The sequence below is a fragment of the Gekko japonicus genome, unplaced genomic scaffold (genome assembly GCF_001447785.1).
Source record: "Gekko japonicus isolate JY-2015 unplaced genomic scaffold, Gekko_japonicus_V1.1 scaffold1050, whole genome shotgun sequence".
NCBI lineage: Eukaryota > Metazoa > Chordata > Lepidosauria > Squamata > Gekkonidae > Gekko > Gekko japonicus.
The window spans coordinates 155,893-176,505 of NW_015172034.1; the positions used below are offsets into that span (position 1 = coordinate 155,893).

The 20,613-nt window shown below is 41.6% G+C and overlaps 1 protein-coding gene across 2 annotated transcripts in view; it reads left to right on the forward strand.

Moving 5' to 3' along the window:
* The window catches only part of YLPM1 (YLP motif containing 1), a 66,548-nt gene that overhangs the window by 40,021 nt on the left and 5,914 nt on the right, over positions 1 to 20,613 (forward strand). The window contains exons 13-18 of one of the 2 annotated variants that reach the window (XM_015420638.1): positions 1,579 to 1,698; positions 2,880 to 3,056; positions 3,924 to 4,007; positions 4,621 to 4,704; positions 6,017 to 6,097; positions 16,898 to 16,949. In XM_015420638.1, the coding sequence (XP_015276124.1) occupies positions 1,579 to 1,698; positions 2,880 to 3,056; positions 3,924 to 4,007; positions 4,621 to 4,704; positions 6,017 to 6,097; positions 16,898 to 16,949 (598 nt within the window). The remainder of the gene's footprint in view (positions 1 to 1,578; positions 1,699 to 2,879; positions 3,057 to 3,923; positions 4,008 to 4,620; positions 4,705 to 6,016; positions 6,098 to 16,897; positions 16,950 to 20,613) is intronic. The other variant, XM_015420639.1, reaches the window with a different exon arrangement.

Below are 20,613 nucleotides of genomic sequence, written 5' to 3' on the forward strand. Positions count from 1 at the left end.
TTAAGTGCCTCAGGAAACCGTCCCTCCAAGAGGGACTTGTTGATAATCTCCCTTATGGCACCTTCCGCTTTAATGAGCCAGGAAGGGCACGGATCCAGGTGGCATGTGGTTGGGTGCACAGATACGAGCAATCTGTCAACTTCCTCCAGACTGAGCGGGTCAAAATATTCTATTCCCTGCGGAGACGTGCAAGGGGCCTCAAGTTCACTCACTGTTTCAAGTGTGGCGGGGAGGGCACGGCAGAGCACCAAGACTTTGTCTGCGAAATAGCTCGCAAAAGCCTCACAGCCGATATCCAATTCCGTACTATTTTGTCTGCCTTGTGGCAGAGCTGTTAAAGACCGAATTGTTCTAAACAATTGGGACATGAGCTCACTGGCGCAACCGTGGCTACATAGAATTCTCTCTTAGCAGCTTTGACTGCCACCTCATAGGATCTCATAAACGTCCTATAGGATGTTCTTGATGCTTCGTCATGGGCACGCCGCCTCCATCTCTCTAGCCGTCTTAGCTCTTGCTTCATCAGCCGCAACCCCTGGATGTACCAGGGGGCAAGCCTAGAGCGCGGGCTCAGAGGGCGCCGGGGCGCGATCTCATCGATGGCTGTGGAGAGTCGGCTATGCCAGTCCTCCACAAGCTCATCTAATGAGCCACCAGGGGGCATTGGATCCCATGGAGCCATTTGAAGCTGTACGGGGTCTATTTGGCTCCGCGGGCGAGCTAAAATCTGCTCGCCGGCTAAACAGGGTCAGGGTGGAACATTCAGACGAGCTTTCAGGGCATAGTGGTCCGACCATGGTACTGCCTTTGCAGTAATCCGGTCCACTGTAATCCCCGCAGCGAAGATCAAGTCGAGTGTGTGCCCGGCCTGGCGCGTGGGGATCGATACGAATTGGAAGAGTCCCAGTGCCGCCATGGATGACACCAGGTCCGCAGCCCGGCTGGAGGCCGCGTCATCAGCATGGACGTTGAAGTCACCCAAGACTATAAGCCTAGGGTGCTCCAGCGCCCAGCCTGATACGGCCTCCAGCAGGGGCGACAGGCCACTGGCTGGTGCATTAGGGGGTCGGTACACCAGCCAGATAGCCAAACTCTCCTCGGTCCCCAGCACCAGGCTGACACACTCCATGCCTGTGATCTCCATCACGGGGAGCGCCCTGAAAGAGTAAGCCTCCCGAATGAACATTGCCACTCCTTCCCCCCGCCCCTTAGTCCGCAATTGGTGTAGGACCGAAAACCCGGGTGGGGCAAATTGGGTGAGAGCTACAGTCTCCCCCTCCCGCACCCAGGTCTCAGTCATACACGCCAGGTCCGCTTGTTGTTCTGTGGCGAAGTCCCGAAGGACTGTCGTCTTATTATTGATGGACCTGGCATTGTACAACACCAATGACGTATTTTGAAGTCCTGCCACATACTACTTACTTAAATACATGGGTTTCCTCTTCCGTCACTATAGTATGTGGCAAGTGAGAATGTTCTCTTACTAATGGCAAGGAGACTGTACTTGGGGCTTTGCATATTCTAAATGGAAGTGCTCATAGCAGAAATACAAATTACAGTCCTGTATTTCTTTTCCAGGATAAAGAAGTTGAATGTGGAGGAGCTGCACCTAGAGTGCTCAGCCTGGATGACTATTTTATCACTGAAATAGAAAAAGAGGAACGAGACCCAGACACAAAGAAAAGAGTGAAAAAGAAGGTACTCTTAATACCTTTGCCCTTGTAACTGAACTCTTCCCAAGGTGGAATGGAACAATGCAGTAGTATACAACCTGCTTTTAATAGGCAAGGATTGTCCAACTCCAAATAACAGTACTTTGTCTTCATAAGAACACAGGGCTTTCTTGCCCAGGCAAAGTGAGATGTTGCTGTAAACCATGTGTTTAGCATTTTCTACTTGTAATTTCACAGCTTCCTTGAATGTTGAGACTGTGAAAAGAAAAATCCACCAATAAACTGCTAATGCCGTAGCCCATGTGGCCAGCTGTCAGCCTGTGAGTCATATCTAGTGCTCCCAACCATTTTATCCAATACATGAGTATGCTAATGAGATTGAAACCAAGGTGCAGTGAAATATTTGCTCTCAGTTTTACTTGAATATAAGGTTACAAGAGGTATAGCATACATTTTAAAGCCATATCTCTTTGGAATTCGTATAGAATAAATTCTGTGGCTGGTCATAATTGTGTTCCATAATTACAGAGCCTTCACTGCTAGTTAGTAACTGATTTATTAAGTGACTAATCATTAAGGAGCACATCAGTTAGTTTGGAGAAATATGCTTCCCACCCCCACCACCCCCGACGGCAGTCAGAAGAGAACAACTCTTGAATGTAGGAAAGTCACTTCTGTCTTAAGCCACATTAGCAGAATTGTAAGGTCTTGGTCCAGCATTGCAAGGGTATAAACTAATCCCTGGTTTAAACATCATGGAAACATGGCAAAAGAATCCACCCATAGAACTGTGTGTGTGCACAGTGTCTCACTCATCCAGTGTGGCAGTGGTTAGAGTGTTGGACTAGGAGCTGAGAATCCCAGGTCCTCTTGCATAAATCTTACTAGGCAAGCTTGTAACAGTCATTGTCTCAGCTTAATCATCTCACAAGGTTGTTAAGATAAGAACGTGGAGGAGAGAACCATGTAAGCCACCCTGAGCTCCTTGGAGAAAGGGTGGGATAAAAATATACTAGATTTCAGAGAACATAAACAGGGCTGCCACCAAATGCGAAACAGCCGTGCAGGTTTAGTAAGCAAGTCAGCCCAATACTTGCTTATGCTTTGGTGTCCTTAGTTCATCCGATGATAGCAGGAGCTGAAAATCCACTCTTTTAGAAAGGAGGCTTGTTCTCCTTTTGCCTAATGTGCTGTTTTCTGGAGTAGGTTTTGGAGTATGAATATGAAGCTGATATGGAAGAGGTCTACCGTGCCAGCATGTTCAAAACCTTCAAAAAGACTCTGGATGATGGGTTTTTCCCCTTCATTATCCTGGATGCCATCAATGACAAAGTGCGCCATTTTGAGCAGTTCTGGAGTGCTGCAAAAACGAAAGGGTTTGAGGTAAGCTTCCTTGGATAACCTTTTCAGTGGTTAGCCCCTCTAAAATGACCCATGAGAGTCAGTACTTGGTCCATGAGCAGCCAAGGCAGAACCAGGCCTCAGGTCCCTGCAGGATCTGGGGCCAGCATTGCTAGGGAGTTCCAGCAGTTCAAATCATCATTAGCCTTAAAGTAGAAATCTGCAGACTCTGGGATGCATTGATGTGGCAGCCAAGGCAGGCTGTACAAAAAGGGCCTAAACTAGACTGTTGCAAAGGTTGAAGATCCAGGTCTGACCTGAAACATATACAGGCAGGCCTTGACAGGGGGAATAGATGATGCTGTGCTGAAGTCTGTGAAGATCATTGTGCTGCCCCCTTTTCCCTCTGCGACCTAGAGTGGCAGCCCAGCTGTGGAATTTTCTGCAGACAAGATTTCCCCCAATCCACCTCCTGTTTTACTTGAGACAGATGGACCCAATCAACTCTGTTCCTGGTAAACTTTGTTTTAACAAAAGCAGGCTAGTTGTTGATGGGGGCTGCTGTGTTTTACTAAAGAGTTACTCTTTTATTTCCACCTTGGATGTTAATAGTGTATTTATAATTTGATTTATATTGGGGCTTTTTGGGTTGAATTATTGATAACTCTGTCCAAGAGCATTGCTAGAAAATGGGGTAGAGAGCCAAGAAAAAGGAGGCACCAGTACATAGAGGAGTAGGTTCCCACTGCAAGTCCAAATTTGATGCCATCCCTCCTTCAGCCTTGCTTGTTATGTCTTAGTTTGCGCATCATCCAGTGTGCTCACAAGCTCTCCGTAGGCCACCAACCAGACTTTGGACCTGGGCAGCAGGTGTGTTTAGCATATTTCCTTATCTCCTGTGCATTCTAGGTATACGTAGCTGAAATAACTGCAGACAACCAGACCTGTTGCAAGAGAAATGTCCATGGACGCAAGCTCAAAGAAATCAACAGGGTAACTCCATAAAGATACAGATGCATATAGACTGATGAAATTAATTTTCTCAGGGCTGACAATTTCTTGGGGTAAAGGGACTCTTTTAAGAAGGATATTTGTGTATTTATTTTAGTCAGCAAACGCCAGTGTGGTGTAATTATTAGCACAGTGTAGGTCTGGGACACCTACTCTGCCATGTAAGTTTGCTTGGACCAGTTACTCCTCTCACCCAAACTGATCTCACAGGGTGGTTGTTGTGAAGGTGAAATTGAAGCGGGGAGAATGCTGGTGGGTCCCCCTGAGGGAGAAAAGCAAGCTATATATTAAATATCTAAATAAATAAATTCCATTTATCAACTGCAAATATTTATACACCCTCTGTCATCATGTACCCTGTTTTTATTTGAAATATATTATTGTCATGCTTGCAGGGTAAAAACAACTATTACCAGCATGTAACAGGCAAACTAGAAACCCTGGGTTAGATTTGTGTTTCTTGTAACACCTGTACTCACAAAAAAGATTATTTTCCCAACTAAACCCAACATTTTTCTTTAGAAATTATTGTTTTCTTCAGAAATGATCTCATACAGAGAAACTCTTTCATCTCGCATTCTTCCATTTTTTTCAGATGGCTGATTATTGGGAGATGGCACCCCGTCACATGATACGTTTAGACATTCGTTCTTTGCTGCAAGATGCTGCTATCGAAGAGGTGAGATTTGTAAGAAGCAAAAATGTGCAGACGCAATCATTATATGTGGCTGAGCAAAAACAGTTGATTTTACAGAGTGTAGAAGAAAGGTGGTTACTAGTGCAGGATTTTACTACAGACTGAGGAGTTCATTGTTTAGTGAAATTATAAGTAGAAAAATACTAGAATGGAAGAATTAACTGCCAAAGTACTCCAGTGAGCAGGCTTACAAACAAGTTCCAGCAGTATACCTTAGTGAGAGAGACATTACTTGGAAAGAAAATTCACTTCCCATTTCCTTATAGTCTTGCCATGCATTCTCAGTGCTTTTTTGAGCAGCTCAAGCCATATTGGAGTATTCAAATGTACAGATAACATATGGCTTGAGGGCTGCACAGCTGGATTTTGATGTTAGAAGCCAGGCAAAGAACAAGAATTCTGCAAAAGAACTTCTGCTTGGTAACTCTTGGCTTCTAGTGTCCTGTGATATCACTGTTTACATTATTCTAGTAATCTCAGAGGGAGAACCAAGAGCCTCAGCTTTCAGGAACAGAAATTTCTCTAAAATGACTAAAATCTATTAGACAAATAATTATTAGACAGAGATGACTGTTTGCAGGCTCTGTTCTGTTTCAGAATGGGCCACTAAATCTGGATCCCAGTGAGCTGTGATATATGTTCAATGCCCTCTTCTGTGTGTAAACATCAGAAAATACATACATCCAAATGATACAGGAACAAATGTTTCTGGTAATATTAGCTTGTATCCAGCAGCGCAGTTCAGAAAGCTTCAGTGTCCTTCTCTTACCTTAAGAGGAGGCCAGTTTCCACACACGTACACTGCAGTCCTCTGAGCACACTGAAATTTTGTTCATACAGTGTTAGCAGATCCTCAGGGACAGCATAGTGGGGGTGGAATGTCTGCAGTTGCTACTCAGTCTTAAGAAAACTTAAGGACACTTAAGCTTTCTGAACTCCATGGCTGGATACAGGCAATTAATCTGCTTGAGTTTTTGTTTTGTTTTTTCTGTTGTCTACCACTATAGTAAAGCACAGAATGGGCATTGTTACATTTTGGAGCAAACATATATAGAAAGTGGAAAAATTATCAGTTCATTGGTGCTAAGAATACATGCGAATGAAGAATACAAGCTGCAAAGGGATCATCCATTTCTGTGACAAAGGACATAAATACAAAGCTGAATTTGTATGTTGAGTTAATGACATTATTTCTTTTCAGTCCATTATTTGTGCTTTGTCGCCTTTAGTGCCGCTCCACTTTCATGAGCAGGTATTGCAGTTCACTATAATCTTACAACTATGTGTTACTTAGGTGGAGATGGAGGATTTTGATGCCAACATTGAAGACCAGAAAGACGATAAGAAAGACGCAGACGAAGAAGAAAGTGAACTGGTAGGAAATACATCAGCTGCTCAGAGCAACAAATGTCTTTTCTTTCAGGGCCCTAACAGGAACTGTGTCTGTCCTAACCCTCACCCCACCACTGCTGCATACAACATAGTAGGAGCACTGGATGTGTAAGAGTTGCTTAGCAGCTTTTGAGCAGTCTTCAGATCTAAAGTCTTTGTCAGTTAATTTTACTTTAAAGCTTTGTGGTGATTTTTCTCTCTGAGTAGATGTTATAATCTTGATGAATTTGGCAACACAACCCAGGAATTTTAAAAGCTCACTGCCTTGAAAAAGGTCAAGTCTGAAATATTTTTAGGTTGCGGAAGGAGATAACTTCTTTTTAAATACTGAACGTAGAAAGAGTTTTTCTAGAGTCTTCTCTCAATTGAACTGTTTCCTAGTTCCACTACATATAAAATCAGTCTGACTTTTTTTGCAGGGGAGGTCTTTATTCTCATTCAGCTGGTAGGAGAGTAGTCAGCAAAGAGCTAGTTCCTTATCCAGCTCAGAAAGCAGAAGCAACAAACATGACACTTCTGTCAAAGAGAAAATTTCAGTCCTACCTTCTCTGGTGACTTGGAGCCAAAGGCAGCTTTCATCTCAGATGTCCCTGCATGGAACATTGATCTTTGCCTTGTTATATCTGCCTCCCCTCTTGACTTATGAGGCTGGAGGAAAGGGCAAGGCAGAGATTGGATATATCCAATGTCAGTGCTCCATGCGGACACATGGTTCACCTGCCTGTTCTCAGATTATCACTCCTGCCCCAGCCCTCAGAATCTTCATCAGGAAGGTGCAAGGAGTTCTTTTAAGTGTTCCTTTATGCCACCTTTTCTGGCTTGGAGATTGCTTTGGGAGCAATAGCTACTTCAGGGGCAGGACAGGTTCTCTCCGTGGGAAGACTGGATGCTACACAGACACATCAGAGGTTGCACTGAAGACAAAGCCTGCCAGAGGGAGAGGAGGCATTTGCCTTCATGCTACTTGGAGTCCATCTGGTCAGAGAAACAATGGCAAGAGAACCTGGGTGGAGGCTGAAGATCTCCACTCCAATGAACCTGGGTTCAGCACATTTCAAGGAATGTGGCAAGGCCTAGGATACCACCGTTTGTTAAGGCAGGCTGCCAGCAGTGCGCAGTGATGAGGGGAAACACCAAGGAGTCATCCAAGGCTGCTTCAGACATCATTTGCTGTGTCAGAACAGGAAATGAGAATGTTCTCACTGCTTCTAGTCCCCATCAGATATACCAATCTAAGGGTTAATGCATCTTCCTAACTCAAACCATGTATTTGTGGAGTGGGGTAGGATGGAGATCAACTGGAAATGCAGGTAAGAATATTCTCCATGGAGGTCTGTGGAGACTTCCTCACGTCAACCCGATCTAAACCTAGGGATCCATTTCTGATTCTTCTAGAGGAAAAAGTTAAAAGACTGAGCAATGGGCAGGGTCCCTTGTAACCTAGTTCTTTAAAAAAAAACAACAGTGGAGGTTCTCAGAGAATGCATCCTGCAGACCTTTGCATCACCTTTAACATCTGTAGTGGTAATTCCAAGGGAACAATGAGCAAGATGCTTCAGGATCATGGGGGCTAAATACACTTGGTGAAAGAGCTTCAAGGACCCACTGGAGTTACTAATTACTTTTACCTAGATGGCAGCACTTACAGTTGATGCATGTGGTGCAATGATCCAGTATGATAATCTGGAGAAATGCATGGAGAAGAAGGGAAGATTCTTATTCCCTTTTTTCTAGGAGATCAGAAACTAGGAGAATGTACCTCCTCGGAGAACCTAGTGTGAACCTAAGTCTGCTCATTCAAGAAAATGGCAGCCAAGCACATTGATAGCCCTTTCAATTCCAAGTAAGCCTAAGTCGTGGTCCCTGCCAGTGAGTGTGAGTGGTAACAACATCACCTATGGGAATCCACAACCTCAAACAACTGTGTCCTGGGGAGAGCACAACTGACTGGTTCCCTGGAGGTAAACAGCATGTCATTGGACAGGCTTGTCCAACCTTTCCACAAACAGATCAAACAAAAAACATGAGAAATTTCTTGATAGCTTTGTTTCTTTTTGGGGAGACAGAAGGTAACAAGATAGATTCATATCTCGAAAGATCATTTTTATCTGTAAAAAAGTTATATCCGTAAAAGCCATATAAGCCAGTTTCCAAAATAAATGAGGAGTGAAAAGCAGTTTCTGAACTTTAAGATCTTGTGCCATTCTCCCCCCCCACACACACACACACAAAAGAATACTGAATGGAAGGACTTCTAGTGTCTGGGCCCCACTGGTGGATCTCCTGATGGCACCTGGTATTTTTGGCCACTGTGTGACAGAGTGTTGGACTGGATGAGCCACTGGCCTGATCTAGCATCTCTTATGTTCTCTTATGCTTGAAAGTCAATCAGAGCAGGAGCTCATCAGTCTGCTGTTGACTGCTTTGACCATTTTAACTGAATTGCTAGTTGCTTTTCAAGGAGAATAACTGCAAACAGAGAGTCTTCAAGAAGTAACTGAGAAGTGGGGGCCCACATTCATGGACCAGCTTGCCACTTTGGCCAACAGCAAGCAGAACAGTTACTCATGAGATTAGGAAGGCTAAGTGAAATCTGCCCCACCACTAAAGTGACTTCTTTCGACTTCCTTTATACATTCCTGCCCTTTGGCTGAAAGGATTGGAGCAGGAGGTGATCCTGGTTCCCTCAGGTTGACAACCGTGTTCATGTTTACTTTGATTTCATAATGTGCTTTTGATAAACTTTGATCCAGGAGTCTCATCCAGCATCTTGGTTGTGTGTATGTAGTTGGAGTTTGAGCAGCAACAACTGAGGCTGAAAGGGTATGCCTGGCAGTGACTGATAAAGCATCCAACAGCAGCTATGGCAACAAATGCTATATGGAAAGCATTTCAGAAGTTTAAACATATGAGAGCCCATCACTTCAGTGAATGTCTTGGTTCATCTGTAACAGATGAGAAAAAATGTCTGAGCCTAGCAGTCATAAAACAAGTCAATGTCAATTCACCTACATTGATATATAATCCCACATCTCAGAAGAGTCATACTTCATAGTAAGTGTTTATGTAGCTTTAATATCATTCAGATGCTTCTCATTGCTTAGTACTTTTGAAGTTCCCAGCTTCCCTTCTCTGGTTCAGTAAGAGCATTTTCTGGAACTTTGCTGGGTGATGAATATCCAATTAGTAAGAACTTGAAAAGGATAATTGGAATATCTGCTTTTTTATAGGATGCTAATTTGGATTGGTTGCGTAGTATATATAAAGAATATGCATTTATCCTCATGGATTTCTAGGTGACATATTTATGTTATGTTAGAGCACAGGGAAGTTTCCTTGTATAGAATCAGCTACTTTAATTTGTAGTACTTACATTATTGCATGGAAGGGCTGCCCTGAAGGAACTAGAAAAGATCCTTAAGTGTAAGGAAGCATCACTGAAGACCAAGATCAAGATAATTCATACTATGGTATTCCCCATTAGTAAGTATCGATATGAAAGTTGGACAACAAAGAAAGCTGACAGAAAGAAAATTGATTCATTTGAAATGTGATGTTGGAGGAAAGTTTTATGAATACCACGGACCGCCAAAAAGACAAATAAGTGGGTTTTAGATCAAATCAAGCCTGAATTCTCCCTACAATCTAAAATGACTAAACGGAGGCTATTGTACTTTGGTCACATTGTGAGAAGACAAGACTCACTGGAAAAACAATAATGCTAGGAAAAATTGAAGGCCGTAGGAAAAGGAAGACCTAACATGAGATGGATTGACCAAATAAAGAAAGCCACAGCCTTCAGTTTGCAAGACCTGAACGAAACTATCACTAATAGGACATTTTGGAGGTCATAGGGTTGCCATAAGTCAGGAGTGACTTTAAAAAAAAATCATTAAACTGTATTGAAATAAATATAGATACAGAAAAAGTCGAAAACTTCAAGTAAGTACAAACAATACAGAAACAATTAACAACTGAAATTACCATACAATGTGAACAATTAGATAAATGCTAAGGAACAACAGGTAACGCTATAATAAAGAGCAGTAAAAATCAATATACAGCATTTATGGTATCTAAAGTAGATTTAAACTCTTTACGAGATGCTAAGTATTCTGGAAATGGAAACCATAGTTTCATAAATCTTTCATTCTGTAACTGAGAGAGTTCTGAGGGAACTGTGACTGGCCCAAGGTCACCCAGCAGGGAATCAAACCTGGTTCTCCAGATTAGAGTCTGCAGCTCTTAACCACTATTCCACACTGGCTCGTAAAGTGTGAAGTGTTTCAATAATGTACCACTAAAGCAAGAAGAGATGTTGGTTTGGCATTGCATAGAAGATTCAGGATATACCTCAGAAGATGAACATCAGACACTGAAACTCTGTTCACTTTAGGTAAACAATAGGCTCCTGTTGCTGTAAGCATCTATAACCAGCATCATCCGGTGGATTATCAGGTGTTTACCTAAAGGGGACTGTTACTTCTTCAGAGGAATGTCTGTATAGGGCTGTAACTCAGGTCTCACACAAGTCTCCACAGAAGCCTACATTGGACAAGAGTCATACAAATAGTGATATAGGATTCAGCATTATTCCCATTTGGGTCCATTCCTAGGATGTGGGTACTGTTGCTGTACAGCTGCTCTCTTACCAACTGAATGAGAAAGAGAAACTGGACTGGCTATGAGCTTCTTTTCTGTTCAACAGGTAGGAGATCAGTCAGGCTCAGCCTTGTAACTACATTCAGTGGGGATGGGTCTCAAAACCATAGGTCCCTGCAGAGATATGATATATGCTTCCAGTGATGTTCATCTCTTCTATCAACCCTCTCCCCTTTTTCAAGTTTTCATGCCTAGAGGTTGGCTGAAATTTATGTCGTTTTAGAAGTTGAATCCCTTTTTCTGGTGTATGCTTCCAAACTCGATAGGAATTCCTCCCCAAAAGGAATGTCAGGTTTGCAGGCCATGCCTTCTGGGATTACATTGATCCTTTGCTGATTACTCTTCTGTTTGCTTCACAACAAGGTAGTTCATGAGGTATCTGAGTTATTTTCTCATCAAGGTATTCTTTTAAAAAGAAGTTTCTGCCCCAGAACTAAGACTGTGTCATTTAAATAAGTGAATAGAGAACAAAAATACAAGTTTTTTAATTAAATAAAAAAACTCATAACCCCTTCTAGATGGAGCAGTAGTGTTCAGTTCCTTTGTATTTTACATTTTGAGTTCTAGCTCAACTGTTTCCCATGAAATTCTTCCCCTACTGATAAGTGAGTATATATGGGAGATAGATAGCATTTCGATATTTCTTAATGAAGGAACTAAGCATTGGTTCTTTTTAGAAGGGAATCTTTTTGTAACACAAAATTTTAGGCTGTGCTTCAGGGAGAAAAACAAATTTGAATCCTGTTTGTTTAGGATCTGTGTACAAAGGTCCTTCCCTGTTGTACAAGACCATATTTACCAACTACAATCTTGTAGCTTTCTTTTACAGCAGACTTCATTTCTGAGAATATTTGTTTACTTTCTCATACTTCTTGGGTCAGAAGAGTATACACTAGTGATGGACAGAAGTCATTAACTACAGCATTTGTACAGAAGTACAAGCTGGGTTTCGAAGAGGTAGAGGAACTAGAGATCAAATTGCCAACATTCGCTGAAGAGTCGGACACTAGTGTGCGACTGAACAACAACAACACAGCATTTGCAGAGAATGGTCAGATATGCCGAAGATAGGAAAGCTTGGTGGTTCACTGATCTATGTAACTAAAGAATGCTGTATATAAGGAATCCTTGCTCAGATATGGAAGACAACAAACCACCATTGTAAAACAGCCTGTTTAGCATGGGCAGCTTTTCAATGAGGCATGGTAAAGCGGTGGCCTCCATCAGCAGATTTTAAGGACTGGAAGCCACTGTCACCCTAGAGCAAGTCATGCAGCAAAAAAAATAAAATAAAATCAGTATTTTTCAGATCCAGATATATTGGAGCAAAAAAACATTGGTATTCCCAGTTTTCAAATAACAGTATGATATTTAGATACCCACCCCCCACCCCCCAATTTTCTTCTTTCTAGGTTTCTGATGTTTTCCGGCTGCATTATTCCATACGGGAAATATTTCTAAGGGGGGTTGTTTTTAAAGTATTGGCACCAAAATTGCAGGAAAGCTGCTGGTTCCTGTCATTTAACTAACCCACAAATTTCAAGCCAATTGGACCAAGTGGTCCAGTTTTATGGGACCCTAAATAAGGTGCCTCCAGCCATCCTTCATTGTTTTCTATGGAGCAAAAAACTCAGCAGAAAATGTAAAACCCAGAAATCTTCCCCCCGGAGGAATGCGATTGGAAGCTGTTGCTAAGCCTAACCAATGTAAAATGTGAATATCTGAACCTACATAAAACGCAAGAGTCTGAAACTGTGTAAAACATAAGAGTCTCAATGGAAAAATTCACCAACCTGCGAACTGGACACAAACTAACTTCAGTGAAGAAGAGACTTTTAACAAAGAAAAACAGGATCTTGCCTAAAGCAACCTGGCAAGCCAGTATGAGGCTCCAGGGAACACAGAAACAGAAGAGAAAAAGAGAAGAAGGAATAAACAGCCCTGGGAGCCTGCAAACAAGGAGGAACTTCAGACAGACGATATAATCCGGAAGAGGAACGGTTCCCAAACGGTTTCTGGTCTTTCTGGTTTTAGAACCGGTTCCCTACCGGAATATATTTGTAATTTCAGACACAAACGCTTCTGTCCCGTTTAGGAAATGAGGCTGAAGCGTTTTACCTGTCAACCGCTTCCAAGTAGTCTTCAGTTTCCTCTCCCGCGCTTCCAAGTAGTCTTCAGTTTCCTCTCCCGGTTTTGTGTCGCTTTTCCCCGCCGTTTTTCACCCGCGCGGGCGATCTCCAGCTTTTTTTTTTTTTTTGAATGTTCGCTTTATAGCGTTATAACGGTATAACGGAACAGCTGTATATCAACGCCATTGGAATGCCTGGAGTGTTTTGTTATAGTGCTATAGCGTTATAAAGCGAACGTTAAAAAAAAGCCGGAGATCACCCGCGTGGGGAAAAAGCGGTGCAGTCTGAAATGGCAAACCACTTCAGATCCAGCCCTTTACTGGAAGGGGAAAGCCATGTATGAAATGGCAGCCCTATACTAGTTTACTCCATGACGGATCAAAAACGGCTTCAAAACGGGTTTAAAAGGGTAATGTGAAATTCCCCACTGGCTCCAGATATTCCTGGTTAATTCCGAATATTTCTGGAATTTTTCAGGACCAATTTTTCAGTATTCCAGATATATATACGGGAGACCTGTATCTATCTGGAAAATTCCAGTAAGGTATTTTTTCCGCATGGGAATATCCGAATGCACATCCCTAAAGACATGAGAGTTCAGGAAGCCCGTGAGTCATGTGTGGCTTGCAAGCACTGCTTAAAGATCCCTGGGGAATGAGGACGTCGCCTGCTGCAGCTCCTGGAGGGCAGGAAGGCAGGGGTGGCAGCAGACTCAGGCAGCACCCCTTTTGACCCACCACTGCCTGTGAGGCAAGCAGAGGGAGTCTGACTAGAAAACTTCCACTGACATTTGGTTGCGACACAGAGCAGATGATGGTCCTTCTGTTCAGTTTGCAGTTTGTTACATTTCTACTACCTATTGAGAGGACAGGTTTGAGGTTCAGATGTGTCTGGCTGTAGTTCTTAAACTGCTTATTCTCAAGCAGTCCTGTTGAAGTCATTATTAATTGAAGGTAATTAGAAGAAATCCAGCTAACAGAATCAACAGTTTTAACTATGTTATGTACTTTTCACCCTCTCCATCAAAATCACTCAATTTTTAGCTCAGCTTCATTAGAATACTAATATTCTCATTATTATTATTTTTGCTTGAAGACAAATCAGATTTTTGGGTGGTGTTTTTATCTTTGGATCGTGGAATGTATGTGGTGACTCATGCAAGACAAGAGTCCTTTTAAGCAATTTATATATATAAATAGGTTCACTTTCTACTTTTTAAGCATTTGTTCATGTACTAGTAAAAGTGACAGGATTCCTAGTCAAGACAGGATTTCAAGTCTTTGTGCAGTTGTACTGTTTGTTAAATTATTGGTATGCTTATGACATTTGGTATAATGTTCAAAAGAAAAAGGATAAACATAGAAAGAACTGCTAAAAGTTTCATGAAAGCTACTAGTGAAGCACTGTGTTTATTTCTTTTAAATGAAAATCTTATTACAAGATTAATGTCAGATTAACATCCATATAATGTACTGTACTATTGGTATTAAGATTGCTGGGGAAAAGATCAACAACCTCAGATATGCAGACGATACCACTCTAATGGCAGAAAGTGAAGAGGACCTCAAGAGCCTCTTGCTCAGGGTAAAAGAGGAGAGCGCAAAAGTGGGCTTGAAGCTCAACATCAAAAAAACTAAGATCATGGCATCCGGCCCCATCACTCCTTGGCAAATAGAAGGGGAAGTCGTGGAAGTAGTGACAGACTTCATGTTCCTGGGATCCAAGATCACCGCAGACTGTGACAGCAGTCATGAAATTAAAAGACGCCTGCTCCTTGGGAGGAAAGCGATGGCGAACCTAAACAGCATGATAAAAAGTAGAGACATCACCCTGCCAACAAAAGTCCGTATGGTCAAAGCAATGGTATTCCCAGTAGTCATGTATGGCTGCGAGAGTTGGACTATAAGGAAGGCCGAGCGCCGAAGAATAGATTCTTTTGAACTATGGTGCTGGAGAAGACTCTTGAGAGTCCCTTGGACTGCAAGAAGAACAAATCAGTCAATCCTAAAAGAAATCAACCCTGACTGTTCCCTGGAAGGCCAGATAATGAAACTGAAGCTCAAATACTTTGGCCACCAAATGAGAAGGGAGCACTCACTGGAGAAGACCCTGATGCTGGGAAAGATTGAAGGTCAAAGAAGACGGGGACGGCAAAGGATGAGATGGTTAGACAGTGTCATCGATGCAACAAACATGAAGTTGAGCAAACTTCAGAGGACGGCCGAAGACCAGAAGGCCTGGCGGGAGCTGGTCCATGGGGTCGCAAAGGGACTCGACTGTGCGACTGAACAACAACAACAACTATTGGTATATATTTGCAAAAGCAAGGGCCAAACAACACATCATATGGAGTGCTGTATAAATTTTCTCCACTTTTTAATGAAAAGTAGCCATTGGACACTAAAAATCCGAACTAAAGGGGAAAGGCAGGTGAAGAATAGATTGAAAAAATGGTTGGAGGAAGGAGACCTGGAGAGGAAAAACAGCTGGGGGGGGGGGAGGTGAAGCACCTACTCCTCACCTGCCTTTTTATCACTCCTGAGTCCTCAGTTTTAGCAGATTACTTAAAAAAAAATCAAACCCTGTTAGTGGTCTAACAAATCTGCAACATTGCTGAAGCTAAACCAGGGTGGACTTGAGTCAGACTTTTGAATGGTGGATTACTGAGATAAAGTTGGGGGCAATTGCATGGTGAGCTTAGTGTAAATAAACAAGCTTGCACTGAGTAAAATTACATAAATTCATAAAGCTAAAATATGGGGAAATATTTGCTTGCAGAGTTCAAACCATTGATTTGAGTGTACTGAATTGCCTAAAGAGGATCAAAATATAAGTGTTACATATTCATTTGAGATAACCTTGTTAGCATAGTATGCCAACCAATGCTTGCATTATGATAGGGTTTCATTTGTTTGTTTAATTAGAGACTTTCATTCAGATCCATTTAGGGGTAATACATGTTTGTCTCTGGCTGGTTGGGGCATCATGTGCTACGCTCCTCCTACATTCACAGTTCCCCTTTCTGATTCAGGAGACAGGGCTGTGTGTGCTTAAGGCCTGTTTAAAAAGCTCAAGTCATGTTAACTGTTTGGTAGGACAATCCAGGAGCAGGATTCAGTCCCACTCAGCACCAAAAAAGCTGATTGTCAGGGTTGCAGTTTTGCTTTCTTCCAAGATGTTCAGCCCTGGCTGCTTTACAGGTGCAGCACTGGGCCAGAGCCAGGGTTCTTTAAACATTCAGGGTAAATTCACATGTTACATGTTGTGTTGGTAATTCTTACCCCTTAACCATAATATTTTCTTTAAACCAGCAGAGGATTAAAACTGATGCTACACATAATTCTTACATTCACCAATATACTTGCTTTGTGCATACTGATTTTTTTCATTTCTTAAACCCAAGTATCTGGTGAAGTCTGACTATGAGTTACAATGATATATACTAATGAAGAGGATCTCTACAGCAGAACAGTTATTTGCAGCTGTATTTGTAGAAAATATTCTGGGCAGGATCTAAACTCATGCCCTGCAGCTTCTGAGATTCTGTTCCCATCACGGCCTCACGGCCCCTTTTCCACAGCCACTCTAAAAAGTTGGGGCACTCCAGCTTAGCACATGGAATTACAATTGTGGAATGGGGAATCCGAAGAGTCCTAGTTCATGTGCAGAAATGCTTTGGCATGTAGATCTTTGCATCTAGATAGTTATACTGAAGTTATAACTTGTGTGTAGCAAGTTGTATGTTGAGGAGCGTGACAGTTTTACTTGTACGTACAATTGTTGCCTAGAAAATGCTTCAAGAGCTCTTTGCTATTGTCTTTCAAACTAGGTGCCAAGTGAATGTAAGCAAGTTTAGAATATTTTGCATTTAAGATCTTTTCTTTCATTTCACAATTCAGAAAGAAATGTTTGCAGTATTGTGTTGTTATAATGTGACATGTCTGAGTATCTCTTTCGCTAATCCTTCGAGCTTCTCTCTGTATATGATTTAGGGTTACATTCCGAAAAGCAAATGGGAGATGGATACTTCTGAAGCAAAACTAGGTGGGTATTTCACTTCTTTACCAAAAAATAACCTGATAAAAAGTATTTGCACAGCTTTAGTTTTCTCTCTGAAAGAGAAAACTATCTGTGCCTCAAGCAACATTATGTGAAACTAATTGGTTTTGATATGTCTGAAGATATACCTCTGAGAAACATAACACATACTTTCTGTCTTCTTCAGTAACAAGGGCACAAATAATCAAATGCTCTTTAAGTTGTAGCTTTTTATATGGCTTGGGTGGTACAATTATTACTATACTGGTATTCAAATAAATTTATTGTAGCTAACAAGGAAACATTTGCAGTGTTTTAATGATTGCTGCAGAGTTTGAAGAAGAAGGGGAAGAACATGCCGTCGAGTCACAACTGACTCATGGTGACTCCATTCACAGGGCATTCCAGGCAAGGGGTGAGCAGAGATGGTTTGCCATTGCCTTCCTACACACAGTAACCCTGTCCTTCCTTGGTGGTCTCCCCTCCGAGTACAGGGTGTGGCCAGCCCTGCTTAGTGTCCAAGTGCTGACAAACTCAGGCTAAGCTGGGCTATTTGTGTTGCTACAGAGTTTGCCAAAGTCAATGTAGGTAATATGTATTATAGTCCACTCTGTGTGTTTTGTTGATGATGTGTACTTACTAAACTCTTAATGATTGTTTTACATCCATTGTTCAGCATTATGCCTTGTTTTGTCATGATTAGGGGAAACATGCGACCACCTTCCCCCTCCCCCCTCCCAAAGCATGGGAAGTAGTAGCTTTGTGGCATCACTGACTGCCAATTCATTCTTTAGTCAATTCTTCTAGTGTTATTAAGATCTCAGCATTAATTCAGAAAAAGAGGGTATGAAAAATCAGTTTTTGTCTCATATACATGTTCAGATATCTTCCTTAATCATAGCATTGTGTTTTCTTAGAGGCCATTGCTTAGGCATATGCTTTCTTAGTTTTGAATCTGGTTATGCTCCCTCTAAGCTGTGGAGTCTTATGAGCGAAAATTCTACTTTTGTGAGCTCCTGGCATTTAAGTTGTGAGCTAGCAATTTGGCTACTGCATAAATTAATTTGCTCTGGAGCCATCCTTCCTGAGCTAAAACAAAGGTGTGTGAGCCGGAGGCTAAAAAACTGTGAGCTAGCTCACAGTAACTCATCTTAGAGGGAACACAACCAGCCATATCATTGGTATGTTCTTTCAAAAGCAGGCCTGTCAAAATTACTCTCTTAAAGCCCTTATAGAAGAGGAATCTTTTCATAGGATTCATAAACACTGTAATATTGTTTGCTCTGTTTTGTAGCAAAATGTCCCTGGCAAGAATCAAGATGATTCAAAGCATGCAAAAATGCTGAACAATGGTGCTTGCGTTGCTATCAGGGAGTTTCCGTGATGCTTCAGTTTCTGTTATCATATACTGATTTAAATCAGAGTTACATATATTTCAGTATTGGATCTAAGAGTGAACAGTCCCCTTGCATGTTCTTTCATATCCTTAGAGTTGAATATATTTGGAGCGCATCAAAACAAAAATGGATTAATTGAGCATCCTACCTAATTGCCATTCCTATATTTATGTATGAAAATTATTACTTAAGAGTTGGATTTATTTAACAATCTAGAGGGTTGAGTGTGTATTAGTGTATGCAAAAGCTCTTGGAAGAATTGCTATGAATATTGGTACTTGATACTGAATCCTGTTTACATGCCGTAACATTTTAGAGTACAGTAGCAGAAACTCTCTTTAATTACTGCGGAGACTATTTGCGTAAAAGAGATTTTTTTTCAGTCCTTGACACCTTTTCTGCTGTTCTCTGTTGATGAGCTGTTGACACTACAGAGGAATATTATGACTTCTGGAAACCTGTAGCATGTCCAGTGAAAAGGCACTGCTGGGGCAGGATCCTACACAACCCTACCCTACACGTGCATTCATAGGATTGACATCTTAGCTGTGTCTTTAAGATGATTGCTTAAGGTCACGATTGTGTTTTATTTGCATGTAATAGAATAGTATTTTAATGGGAATGGGAATAGTTACATAACTGTCCTATACAAATGCACACAAAAACACAGTTACCATGCAAGGTTGCCGCTTTCTCATGCGGCAGTTTTTATGTCCAAATGCATAAGCCAAGAATCTGAGAGTTCAGCCACATGATTCTATCCCACAGTCAACCTAGATGCGTCATATGATTTTCGTATTACATATTCTGTGTGATCATTTCAGCATCCTAGTTGGCCCCACATGCTTTCAGTTTTCTAGGATGCTTAGACCTCCAGAGTCTCAGTGCCCGTGGCCAAGGTTGCTGATGTTCTCTGTGGAAGAGAAATCAGTACATCCAGATGTGCAGAAATATGGCAGATGATGAGGTTGCACTCTGTGCTGCATCCCATGGCCATGAAGCAAAGAGTTACATGGGAAAAAATGCTTCTTTTATGCTATGACTGGAGATTCCTGTGATTCCCAGCTATAATACTGGAGCAAACAATATAAAATAGTTGGGTTATAATGGAGGGTGGACGCTGCAAGTGACATGTAGGTAAGTGTCTGTGAATCTGTGATTGGCTTCATGCACTTGGTGTAGTGGTGTGGCTGGTTTTCACATGATTGCTATGAACATACAGTATTCTTCTGAGATTATTAGTATGTGAATTGAGCCTGAGTCCAGTAGTAACGTTTTTAAAGTAAGGAAAAAATTCTTAGAGACAAAATCACTAGTGCTAACAAGTGGTCTTGTCCATCTTCTAAAGTAAACCTGAAGCTTAAATTATGTTTGAATGTTGTGAACTAAGCTAGCTGTCCAGAGTCCTGCTGTGTGGATGCTCTCTAATCAGTTGGTAAAATGCCTCTCTGTATTACATTCCTGATTCGTGGAAGTATATAAGATGTTGAACTTTTGGTGGTGATTTTTTTCCTGTAACTTAATGCAAGAACTGGAGTCCAAGCTGTATTGGGGGTGCATTCTTCTGAATACTTGTCTACCTGCAGACTTCTTACATAGTTTGTGTGCAAACAAAGCAATGTGTCTAGTTATATTTTAACAGCTGCTGCGTTGCCGTGAGTCCATCTCTGACATTCTTTCTTGAAATAAGTGCTTTTCCTGCATTTGTTTCTAAGATATTTCAGTACAAAAATCAAACCTCATGGAAACAAATTGATTCTGTTAGAGATTGGATGATTCTGCCACTCAGTAGCTACATAAAAATTATGTCTGTATGAAATAGCTTTCTGTATCATAAGCTGCTCTTTGATCCTTTTCTAGTTATTGAGGTAAGTATTCATTACATTTTGCAGGGTTTTAAGATGATTACATCACATTTTAATAAAGAATAGTGAGGCAGGAATGAAACTTGGAAACAAGCCAAGAAATCAGAGCATAATATTATGAAGTAGTTTTCTGAACAGATATTCTGCTTAGTACTTATCTCACCCTTTTCTTGAATCCAGTCATTACACAGTCCTCATACACTATTAAATACTCATATGCTGGTGATCTTAATATATTGGTGATCTCAATTATGTACTTCTAGTTGAAGCTTTTATTGAGAACAATCTGACCCTTGATCTGGGATCCAAAGGATCCTGTGTACAACAAAGCTTTTGTTCCCTTACCAGCCCTGTAGCCCCTTCTACGCATCTGACACCCCAAACACCACTGTGTGCTCTTGAAAGGGG